The sequence below is a fragment of the Natrix helvetica genome (assembly GCF_964273705.1).
Source record: "Natrix helvetica genome assembly, chromosome: 1".
Lineage (NCBI taxonomy): Eukaryota > Metazoa > Chordata > Lepidosauria > Squamata > Natricidae > Natrix > Natrix helvetica.
In genome coordinates this window covers 348,098,000-348,110,701 of record NC_138548.1, presented here as the reverse complement: position 1 = coordinate 348,110,701, position 12,702 = coordinate 348,098,000, and the positions used below count along the sequence as shown (strand labels likewise).

The following is a 12,702-nucleotide window of genomic DNA, read 5'->3' as shown; positions in this document are numbered from 1 at the left end:
GGCTTGGTGTCATCTGAAAATTTAATGAGTTCCCCTTTTATCCCCTAATCTAAATCACTTCTGAAGATGTTGAAGGGTGGTGAGCCTAAGGCAGAACCTTGAAGTACACCATTGCATGCTTCTCTCCATGTAGATGTACTTTATTTTTTGAACTATAAGACGTACCGGAGTATAAGACGCACCAATATTTTGAAGAGGTAGATTTAAAAAAGCTTTTGCACTCTGCAGGCCTCCCAAATCCTCTGCATGCTTGATTTTTTGTGTGAAAAAGAGAGCATGCAGAGAGTTTGAGAGGCCTGCAAAGTGCTCCCGGGAGCCTGGGAGGGCAAAAACAAGCAAAAAAGGCACATTTTCACTTGCTTTTGCCCTCCCCAGCCCCCAGGAGCACTTTGCAGGCCTCCCAAAGCCTATGTACATCCATTTGTGTGAAGGGGGCAGGGTTTTGGGAGTTCAAAATTGCTGCATTCAGTGTATATGACGCACCCAGATTTTCACCCTCTTTTTGGGAGGGAAAGGATGCATCTTATACTCCAAAAGTATGGTAGTTCCATTAAGAATTATACATTGAGTGTGTTGATCAGCCAGTTATGAATCCATCTGATAGTGATGATGTCACACCCACAGTTTTCTATCTTCAATCAAGTAGTAAGTTGTGTGTCAGGCCTGCAGCCATATTCCTTTTGGATCTTTGTCCTGCCACACTTTCTATTATTCAACTATGTGGTTTCGATTGTGGGGAAATGGGAGGGGGGATGGTACAGAGTTAAATGCTATGTAACCAAAATATAATTCCTTTCTAGAATGCCAAGGTCATCCTTTGTCTCTACAGCTCTGCACCTGACTGGAACTGGATGGGTGGAACTGCCAGCATGGCAGTGGAAGATTGGACTATGTGATGGATTTGTGGGTGTGGGGGCAAGATCTTGAACTTTCAACTAGGTGGGGAAGCTTTCAGATTCGGGTTTTACCAGATGTGCCAACATGACGCTCTTAATAAATTGGAACTTTGAGCAATATTTTGCCTTGGACTCTGATTTAATTTTGGATGCTATTTGGAACCCTGACATTGTGGTCTACTTTCTTACTGAAGTCCAAGAAAGTTATGTCTACAATATTTCACTAATTTAGGCAATTTGTCAAAGAATACAATAAGATTTGTCTGGCATAATCTATTTTTGACAAACCAATGTAGTCTTCTGGCTGTAACTTTGCTTTCCACTAGGTGTTAATGGATTCATAGCTTCATTATCTTTTCCAGGATCTATATCTGGAAAAGAGTGACTATAACACAGCGAAACACATATTTATTTATTTTATTTATTTATTTAATTAAACTTATTAGTCGCCCCCTCTCCCCACAGGGACTCGGGGCGACATACACAAGCAACAGTCAACACAGTGTCATACAGAGGAGGTAAAAAATAAATAAATAATTACAATACTGAAAAAGGTTAAAACCTCAATAACATTAATAGTTTAAAAACTAAAATTAACAATTAAAAATGACCTAGGGGTGGATAAGTTGTCGAGTTATGCCAGGCCGGCTAGCCGAAACAGGTGGGTCTTCAGTTTAATGCGGAAGGAGCGGAGATCGGTTGTTGTTCTAATGTCTGGGGGGAGGTCGTTCCAAAGGGTAGGGCCCGCCACAGAGAAGGACCTACTCCTGGGCACCGCCCTCTGACAATCTCTAGAGGACGGCACCCGGAGGAGACCCTCTCTGTGTGAGCGAATGGGCCGCAGGGATGTATGGGGCAGGACACGATCCCACAGGTAACTAGGCCCTATGCCATGGAGCGCTTTGAAGATGGTAACTAACACCTTGAAGCGCACCCGGTAGGCCACAGGAAGCCAGTGCAGCTCGCGCAGGAGCGGTGTTATATGGGAGAACCTCGATCTCCCCATAATTACCCGCGCGGCTGCATTCTGGACCAACTGCAGCCTCCAGGTGCACCTCAAGGGGAGCCCCATGTAGAGAGCATTACAGTAGTCCAGGCGAGACGTCACCAGCGCGTGAGTGACTGTGTGCAAGGCCTCCCGGTCCAAAAGGGGTCGCAATTGGCGCACCAGGCGAACCTGGTGGAACGTCCCCCTCGCCATGGCTGCCACATGATCTTCCATAGCCAGCCGGGCATCAAGGAGGACGCCCAAATTGCGTGCCCATTCCACCGGGGCTAATTGTTCATCCACGATGGCCAGCGATGGAATGTGCTGGTTGTACCGGGGTGCCGGAAGCCACAGCCACTCTGTCTTGGAGGGGTTGAGCCTGAGCCTGTTGTCACCCATCCAGACCCGCACGGCTTCCAGACAACGGGACATCACTTCAACAGCCTCGTTGGGGTGGTTTGGGGTGGAAATATACAGCTGAGTGTCATCAGCGTACAGATGATATCTCACCCCAAAACCACGGATGATCTCGCCCAGCGGTTTCATATATGTGTTGAACAGGAGAGGCGAGAGGATCGACCCCTGTGGGACCCCACAAGTAAGGAGCCTCGGGGTCGACCTCTGCTCCCCTGTCAACACACATTGCGTCCGGCCAGAGAGGTTTATTTGTTGTTGCAGCTCTTTTAATTGATCCTACCTGAGTGTGTAAGGAAAGTCTATCTAACATTAGATTCAAATTGTCAATTTGGGTATATTTAAAAGGGAGTTGGAAAAAAGAGCTGAAGATTTCAATGAGCATGCTGGCAATAAGCAGGAGACCTCTTAACAGAACAAAACAAAACAAAACAGAATAAGAGAGTTGGAAGGGACCTTAGGGGTCTTCTACTCCAACCACCTGCTTAGGCAGGAATTCCTACACCACTTCAGACAAATGGTTATCCAATCACTTATTAAAAACTTCCAGTATTGGAGCATTCACAACTTCTGAAGGCAAGTTGTTCCACTGATCAATTGTTCTATCAAGCAATTTCTTCTTAGTTCTAGGTTGCTTTTCTCCTTGATCACCCATTGCTTCTTGTCCTACCCTCAGGTGCTTTGAAGAATAGCTTGACTCCCTCTTCTTTGTGGCAGCCCCTGAAATATCGTAACACTGCTACCATGTCTCCCCTAGTCCTTCCTTTCATTAAAATAGACATACCCAGTTCCTGCAACTGTTCTTCATGATTTAGTCTCCAGTCCCCTAATCCTCTTTGTTTCTCTTCTTTGCACTCTTTCTAAAGTCTCCACATCTTTTTTACACTGTGGCGACCAGAACTGAATGCAGTATTCCAAGTGTGGCCTTATCAAGGCATTATAAAGTGGTATTAACACTTCACATGATCTTGATTCTATTCTTCTGGTTATGCAGTGTAGAACTGTGTTGGCTTTTTTGGCAACTGCTGCACACTGCTGGCTCATATTAAAATAATGGTCCACTAGGACTCCAAGATCTCTCTCACAGTTACTACTATTGAGGTATATATACCTGTGCATTTTGTTTTTCTTGCCTAAATGTAGAAACTTACTTTTAGATCTAACCAATCTTAGATCTTACCCATCACTTTTTACATGAAGTGCCTTAGGCTAGTTATCTTATTCCAGAATATAATACAATGTTACATCTGCAGTTTTATTGGTGTAAACCAGGCAGAATTATTCTAAGATGGGTGGCCATAACAATATTTTAAAATAAAATATAATTAAAAGAAACTATATTGAGATGTAGAATGTCTTTGAGAAATGAGAATCATACAATATCAAATTGTTCTCATGAGAACCCTACACACAGGACAAGGAGCCAGACCAGTGGTGGGTTGCTGCGGGTACAGCTCGGTATGGTGAGAGCGTACTGGTACGGTGGCTCATTTGGCCCACCTGCCCGCCCGCGCTCTATAGACATGTGCTCAAAAAGCACACTGTGCACACACACACGGTGTCTGCATGTGCCTCAACAAGCAGCTGGATGTCACAGGGGTGATGGATTGCACATGCATGCCAAGCGCATGTCAGGCGCATGCACAATGCACGTCAGGCTCGTGCATGGACAGACCATGATCAGCGTACCGGTAGCGATGGTAAGAGCAACCCACCTCTGGGCAAAACTAAGTAACTTCAGGATGGTAAAGACTTGAGACAAGGCAGTATGACTCTGTTCTTATTTATTCGTGCTCTTTATTGAAAGGATATTAAGAGAATTTGCATTAGAAGAAGAGGAACAAGGTCCTACATTGGTGGAACAAACATCAATAACCTCCTCAAGTCTAGCACTTTTTTTTTGAAATAAACAATTACATTGGCCCAGTTGATCTACAAAAAGAAAGTGTTGGCATAAAATAAATCATTGCCCAGACAGAGTGTGAAAAAAACAAAACACATCAAAACTTCATCAAGATTAGCAAATGATTGCCATATCTTCTAAACATTAAATAAAGCAAATGTGTTTCTATAATGCTCCCTTTAGTGGGTTTTAGTCTGTGTGTATGTATGTGTATGTGTGCGTGCGCTCACATTCAAAAGAACATGATATCTTACATACTGTATCTTTAGTATACATTATTTTATTAGTCATAATTGCGAGTTCATGCAAAAGAAATTTTTTTTAGAACATATAACAAAGATTTTACTTCCAACTATCCTACTTCATCTTAACAATAATTTGGGTAACTACTTTGAAAATTAAGAGCCCTCATTGTTTTTCATTATTAGATGCTCCTTAGTGTTCATGTCAGGTCTCAGAATAAGGATGTAACACTTGGGGACAAAAATACATCCCAGTAAGCCCAGACTGGAGGCCAAGATGGAGAAGATCTGCACAGCCACCATGTATTTCCCTTTGGTGCTCAGGTAGGTGGGGACAAAGGAGATCCAAACACTGCAGAAGACCAACATGCTGAAGGTGATCCACTTGGCTTCATTGAAAGTCCCTGGAAGCTTGCGGGCCATGAAAGCCACCAAGAAGCAGGTGGCAGCCAGAAAGCCCATGTAGCCAAGGGCAGTGTAGAACATGATGACTGAGCCTTCATTGCATTGCAGGGTGATCTCCCTTGTTTGAGAATGCAGGTCAGAATGTGGAAATGGAGGAGAAATTCCCAACCATGTAAGGCAGATGCCCACCTGAACTCCAGAACAGGACAAGACAATGGAGTTGGCCAGACTTTTCCCCAACCATTTCCTCATCCTGCTGCCTGGCTTTGTGGCCAAAAATGCCACCACCACCATAATCGTCTTGGCCAACAAGGAAGAGACAGCAACTGAGAAAACCACACTGAAGGTGATTTGTTGAAGAAGGCAAGTCACTTCCTTGGGCTTACCAATGAATAGAAGAGATGTCAAAAAAGAAAGCAGAAGAGAGAGCAGGAGAATGTAGGTGAGATCCCGATTGTTGGCTTTGACTATGGGAGTTTCTCGGTATTTAATGAAGATTCCCAGAACTAAGGCAGTGTTTAGGGACAAAAATACGGCTGTGATAGCCAGGATGAGACCGAACATTTCTTTGTAGGACAGGAAAGTTATCACTTTGGGGACACACTGATCTCGCTTCTGGTTGGAATGCTGATCATCTGGACACTTTTCACAATATGCTGCATCTGGAAAACATGAATTGCTGTTTATCTCGTAATTCAGTGAGATTTTATACCTCATGACCAACTGATAGAGGCAGGATGTATATACACTAGTGAAGGTGATCTTTCTGCCTTTTTTAAAAAAAATAAAAAATATTTATATCATTAAAATAATGAGATTTAAAGGAAAAATGATTTACATTGAATATTGACAGTTAAATAACACAAAAATATAGTTACTAAGCACGAATAATGTAGAAAATGATTGCAAAAAAACCATTGCCACCATCCCTTTTCTTTATTTTCCAACAGCAGAATTGTCTTTCCAGAAACTATGTTCAAAATTTCTAAATTCTCTGTGTCATGTGTGGTATGTATATTAGTTCTATCATAATTACTTTCAAAATTGTAATTTTTGCCATTGTAGCAAATTATCTCATTTTACCTTCCAATCACTGACAAAATGTGTCGTTCCAATTCTGTACCATATTTGTAGAATTATAGGTCAAAAAATATTAGGGGTTTCAATTCAATGTTTGTTTAGTTTTTTTTCTGAATATTCTGATGCATTAAATTCTCTGAATTATTTTTAGTTTGTTTGATTAAGTACCACAAATGATAAAATATTAATTCTTTGTTATAAGATTACTAACATTTATTCTTCTGTGGTTTGTCTGTTTTATCAATTGTTGATATAATTGTATACTGCAGTGATGGGATTCAAATATTTTTACTACTGGTTCTGTAGTAAAGGCTTTATGGGCATGTAGTAAAGGCTTTATGGGCGTGGCAGGGGAAGGATACTGCAAAATCCCCATTCCCTCCCTGTTGTGGCCCAGCCGGTTCCGGTGCCGCTGCCACCAGACTCCGACAGCGAGGTGTCCTCTGAGTCGGCTCAAAAGGAGGTGGGGGACCCTGGACAGGGTTCCGACGCTGAGCAGGGCGCAGAGAGGCTGGTTGGCCACCAGGGGGCGCCTGAGGCATGGAGCAGTGGTGAAAGCCAAAGGAAGGGGGCTCCTGATGTCATGCCTTGGAGCAGTGGGGAGGAGTCACAGGACAGTGAGTCAGACAGCAGTGAGCTATTAGATGCTTGTTACCGACATGCTACCCGGTGTAAGGAGCAATTGAGCAATTACCGGAGGTAATGGCTCTCAGCTGCTGATCATTAGACTCCTCTCCAGACTATAAAGGGACTGCTTGTGGACACACCCTTTGCAGGAATCAACTGATCATTGGAGTTGGAGAAGCTCAGATCTGTGTCGTACTTTGGCAGGCTGGATTGCTGCTAAAGGTTTTACCTGGTTTACTGTCAATCTGTTCCCTGGACCTTGGCTGCTAAGGTGATTATCTGGAGCTTGGTAGCTGGATTGCTGCCAAGGGGTGTCGCTGTAGCTGGATTGCTGCCCAGAGTGCTATCTTGACCTTGGCAGGCTGGATTGCTGCCAAGGTGGAACCTGTATGTCTATAAACATCTTTGAAGAGACTTTGTGTCGGAGTGTCTTGGTATACAAGAGGAGGGGGTCAGAACAGATTGATTCCTGCCCCAAACAAAACTCCATTAAGTTGCAATGGAGCACCTACAGGCTGAGACGGCCCAGTTGGCTCAACTGATTGCTTTGCTGGCTGGTCAGGTCTCTCAGCTCCAGGGGCTTGCAAACCCCCCCCCCCAGCCAAGGAGGAAATGTCCAGTGGCTACACCAGACAAGTTTGATGGCAAACAAACAATGTTTGCAGCGTTTTTGGGCCAATGCCAGCTGTTTATCAGCTTGAGAGCGGAGGACTTTCCCACCGACCGGACGAAGGTGGGATTTATCATCAGCTTGCTCTCAGGCACAGCAGCGAGGTGGGCCACTCCATTGCTCTCTCAACCGAGCCCCCTGCTGGACGATTTTCAGGGTTTTTGTAACCATCTCCGGCTGATGTTTGAAGATCCCATTAAGGGGGAAACAGCCACCAGACTCCTGAAAGAATTGCACCAAGGGCGTGGTTCTTTGCAGGATTATGTCAGCGAATTCCGGCTGCTTAGTCAGGACTCTGCTTGGAATGAGCCAGCTCTTATGGACACTTTCCAGGACGGCCTATCAGATGGCCTGCAGGATGAGCTTGTGAGGGTGGACAGGCCTCCAACGTTCGACGCGTTGGTTCATTTGTGTCTCCGGATAGACGCCCGGCTGCAGAGGCGGAGGCCTCGCCGCGTGTCCCAGGAGACCAGTAGGGTGCCGGTCCCTCACGAGACTGCAGTTGCACGGGAGGAGCCCATGGAGTTGGGTGCCGCCAAACCCCGCTTGTTGTGCACGGAGATGGACAGACGGCGTGCAGGGGGGTTGTGTTTCTACTGTGGGGATTTTGGACACTTGGCTTTGGTTTGCCCCAAAAAGGGTAGGGGGGCTGTGCGGACTGCGGCCTCCCCTCAGCAACGTGTCAGGAAACGGGCGGGGCCCAATCTGAGGGAGACTTCAGGTCGGGCACAGGCCGGAACAGAGGCGGAGGGGCCTCCACGACATCTGATTCTTGCAGCGCACATTCTCTTGTCGGGTAGTCCGCAGGGAATTCCAGCCCATGCCTTGGTCGATTCCGGGGCTACCACGAATTTTATGGATGCAGCGTTTGTCACGAAATATCACGTCCCTCTGTGCCCGGTAGACCCTCCGATGCGAGTGGAGACCATTGACGGTCGGGTGCTTCTGTCTGGGCCCATCAAGAACGCCACGCAACCTTTGTGCCTGATCCTCGGGGAGCATGAGGAGGCCATTCAATTTTACGTGGCTTCGGGTCTGCATTTCCCCGTGGTGTTGGGCTTGGCTTGGCTGCGGGCGCACGATCCCCAGATCCACTGGTCGCAGAACCGCATCTCGTTCCCGTCCTTGCAATGCGTGGACCATACCCGTCATGTTTGCGCGGCTCAGGTGCCCAGTTCGGCCGAGGTGACAGTGCCGCCGGATTTAGCGGAGTTCGCGGATTTAGCGAGCAGGAGGCGGACCAACTGCCACCGCACCGGCCTTACGACTGTCCCATTGACCTGGTACCTGATGCGAAACTCCCGACGGGCCGCCTATACTCCATGTCTGAACCGGAGTTGGCCGCATTGCGGGACTTCCTTGACAAGAACCTTGCCCGGGGTTTTATCCGGCCTTCGTCTTCGCCCTTGTCTGCCCCGGTTTTGTTTGTCAAAAAGAAGACCGGGGATCTAAGACTTTGTTGCGATTACCGGTGCTTGAACGCCATCACGATCCGTAATCGCTACCCGTTGCCGCTGATTCCCGAGTTGTTGGAGCGGCTCCGGGAGGCCGTGGTGTTTACAAAACTGGACTTACGTGGAGCTTACAATCTGGTTCGAGTCAGGGCGGGGGACGAATGGAAGACAGCCTTTGGCACCCGATACGGACATTTTGAGTATACGGTCATGCCCTTCGGGTTGACCAATGCCCCAGCTGTCTTCCAACATTTTATGAACGATATCTTTCGGGACCTTTTGGATCAGTTTGTCGTCATCTACCTGGACGACATCTTGATCTACTCTACGTCTCGGAAGGATCATCAACAGCACTTGCGTCAGGTCTTGCAGCGCCTTCGAAAGCATCGCTTATTTGCCAAGCTGGAGAAGTGTCAGTTATGGCAGACCACCATCGAGTTCCTGGGGCACCGTATATCCCCTGAAGGAATTGCGATGGAGCCAGGCAAGGTGGAGGCGTTACGAAGTTGGCAATCTCCTTGACGGATGAAAGACGTTCAGAGACTCCTCGGGTTTGCCAACTACTACCGGTCCTTCATCCCCGGCTTTGCTTTCTTGACCGCGCCCCTCACTCGGCTCCTGCAAAAGAAAGTGCCGTTTCACTGGGGGTCCCCGGAACAACAAGCGTTCGTGGCCTTGAAGCGCGCTTTTACAAAGGAGCCGATCTTGAAACACCCTGATCCCCATCGCCCCTTTGTAGTCGAGGCGGATGCGTCCGACATCGCGGTGGGGGCGGTGTTATTGCAGGCTCATGCCCCTGATGGCACCCTTTTCCCTTGCGCCTATTACTCTCGGAAACTCAATCCTTCCGAGCGCAATTATACCATCTGGGAGAAGGAGTTGCTGGCTATCAAGGCGGCGTTCGAAGCCTGGCGACATCACCTGGAGGGGCCAGGCATCAGGTCGAAGTCCGGACAGGCCATCGGAATCTGGAGTTTTTGACAACAGCGCGGAAGCTCAATCAACGCCAGATCCGGTGGTCTCTGTTTTTTGCCCGGTTCTACTTCAAGGTCACGTATATCCCCAGTGCCTTGAACCAGAGGGCGGATGCCCTGTCTAGAAAGCCGGAGTTCTCAGACCCTGCTGACTCACTGCCCCCCCGGACGGTCCTACCCGTCGAGTCCTTCGCTGCAATCCAGGAACCCGTGGATTTACGGTCGTTGATACGGAATGCGCAGCGAAATGACGAGTGGGTGGAACAACGGCGGGCAGAGGTAGGGCCGACATCCCCGTGGACCTTTGACGAGGACCTTTTGAGGTATCGGGATCGGCTCTACGTGCCTGCAGGACCGCTCCGTGGATTGGTTCTCTCCCAATGTCATGACACTCTGGCAGCGGGACACTTTGGCCTGTTCAAAACTTTGCACCTGGTTTCCCGTACGTTTTGGTGGCCTCGCCTGCGACACGATGTGCAGACGTACGTCACGTCATGTGTGCAGTGTCGACAGGCCAAATCAGCGACGGGAGCTCCTCCAGGCTTGCTACAGCCATTGCCGACCACGGACAGACCCTGGGGAGCCGTGTCCATGGACTTCTTGACGGAACTGCCTCCGTCGTCCGGTTTCACTACGGTCCTAGTGGTGGTGGACATGCTCACCAAGATGGCGCATTTCATCCCCTGCCGGAGATTGCCGACAGCCCGCGCCACCGCCCGCATGTTCATCCAGCACGTGTTCCGGCTGCACGGCCTACCTGACCGGGTCGTCTCCGATCGTGGTACACAATTCACGGCCCAGTTCTGGAAAGGGCTGATGGCCGCTCTTGACGTCCAAGTTTGTCTGTCCTCGGCGCACCATCCCAAAACCGATGGAGGGACGGAGAAGGTGATTGGGATTCTGGAACAATATCTGCGCTGCTTCATGAACCAGCAGCAGAACAATGGGGCGGAGTACCTCGCCGTGGCGGAGTTTGCGTTCAACAACTCGCAGCACTCCTCCACACGGATGACGCCTTTCATGGCGAACGTCGGGTACCACCCTCGTTTTTTCCCTCTCACCCCCGTGGACTCTCCGGTCCCTGCAGCGCAGGATTTCCTCTCTGAGCTTCAGGCGGTTCACCAGATGGTGCGCCGCTACTTGAATCAGGCGAAGGAGGATTACAAGCGGGTGGCAGACAGGTCTCGCCGTGCGGTGCCGGAATTGGCCGTGGGTGATCGTGTGTGGTTGTCCACACGGCATCTTCCGTCCCACCGGCCTACGAGGAAGTTGGACCACCAGTATGTGGGGCCGTTCCCTGTGGAGGCCGTTATCAATCCGGTGGCCTATCGCCTGACCCTCCCGCGCTCGATGCGAGTACACCCGGTGTTCCATCGCTCGCTCCTGATCCCTGAGCGGTCGGATTGTCCTCTCCGACGTCCCTCTTCGCCCGTGCCGTCGTCGCCTGAGGTGCACGCACGGCCATCGCACAGAGTGACCCGGATCCGTGACTCGAGATGGCTCAAGGGTCGGTTCCAGTATTTGGTCGACTGGGCGGACGAGGCCTCGGACGGGGGGACCTGGACCGATGCGACGGCTGTGCATGCTCCAGCTTTGGTGCGGGCCTATCATGGACGTTTTCCCTCCCGACCGCATCCCGAGTGTCAGGCCCGGGGGAAGGGCCCTGCGGTGAGGGATAGTGTTGTGGCCCAGCCGGTTCCGGTGCCGCTGCCACCAGACTCCGACAGCGAGGTGTCCTCTGAGTCGGCTCAAGAGGAGGTGGGGGACCCTGGATAGGGTTCCGACGCTGAGCATGGCGCAGAGAGGCTGGTTGGCCACCAGGGGGCGCCTGAGGCATGGAGCAGTGGTGAAAGCCAAAGGAAGGGGGCTCCTGATGTCATGGCTTGGAGCAGTGGGGAGGAGCCACAGGACAGTGAGTCAGACAGCAGTGAGCTATTAGATGCTCGTTACCGACGTGCTACCCGGTGTAAGGAGCAATTGAGCAATTACCGGAGGTAATGGCTCTCAGCTGCTGATCATTAGACTCCTCTCCAGACTATAAAGGGACTGCTTGTGGACACACCCTTTGCAGGAATCAACTGATCATTGGAGTTGGAGAAGCTCAGATCTGTGTCGTACTTTGGCAGGCTGGATTGCTGCTAAAGGTTTTACCTGGATTACTGTCAATCTGTTCCCTGGACCTTGGCTGCTAAGGTGATTATCTGGAGCTTGGTAGCTGGATTGCTGCCAAGGGGTGTCGCTGTAGCTGGATTGCTGCCCAGAGTGCTATCTTGACCTTGGCAGGCTGGATTGCTGCCAAGGTGGAACCTGTATGTCAATAAACATCTTTGAAGAGACTTTGTGTCGGAGTGTCTTGGTATACAAGAGGAGGGGGTCAGAACACCTCCCCACCCCACTAACCTGCTTTCCAGCTCCGTTCTCCTGTTCAGGGCAACAAAAGAAGGTCAACTGGGAGGCTGGGAGGCAGTGTGAACGGGCCAGCCTATTTGCTGGTTCTCCTAACTACTCAAAATTTCTGCTACCGGTTCTCCAGAACCTGTTAGAACTGGCTGAATACCACCTCTGGTACACTGTCTGTAAAATATTTTCCCTTATATTATAACTTGGTGTGGATTTTCTAGATTTTGTTTTTCCAAAGGTGCTTTCATTTTTGTATTGCAATTATTTCTTTGATTTTTGCATCCTTTATCATGCAATTGTTTAGTTGTTCCATCTCCATGTCCTTTTACTGTTTCAACAGTTTCTGAAAATATCCACTGAGGTAAAATCCTACTTTTATTGAACACTAAACACTGCTGTGTCTTTCTTTCTTTTCTTTCCTGGGCATGGATGCAGCAAACTGGCATATGAGATTAAATCTTGGTTACTCTGAATAAAAGACTGATGCACATTTTTTGCCCTTGAGCCACCTACCTTCTTGCGTGGAGATTGTTCCTTCCATGCATGGAAAGCAGTCATAGCAGCACACTGGTTCTCCTTCTCTTGTGAGCTTGGTGTATCCTGGGAGGCAACTATTGGTACATCTAGAAAAAGGGGCCTTCTAAACAGA

At 48.9% G+C, this 12,702-nt stretch overlaps 1 protein-coding gene across 1 annotated transcript in view; it reads right to left on the bottom strand.

Moving 5' to 3' along the window:
- Positions 1 to 4,599: 4,599 nt before the first annotated feature.
- LOC309384205 (vomeronasal type-2 receptor 26-like) overlaps positions 4,600 to 12,702 on the bottom strand; it is a gene marked incomplete at both ends in the record, with an annotated part of 44,666 nt that continues 36,563 nt past the window's right edge. Inside the window, 2 exons of the mRNA XM_081937431.1 lie at positions 4,600 to 5,510; positions 12,567 to 12,693. Coding sequence (XP_081793557.1) covers positions 4,600 to 5,510; positions 12,567 to 12,693 — 1,038 coding nt within the window. The remainder of the gene's footprint in view (positions 5,511 to 12,566; positions 12,694 to 12,702) is intronic.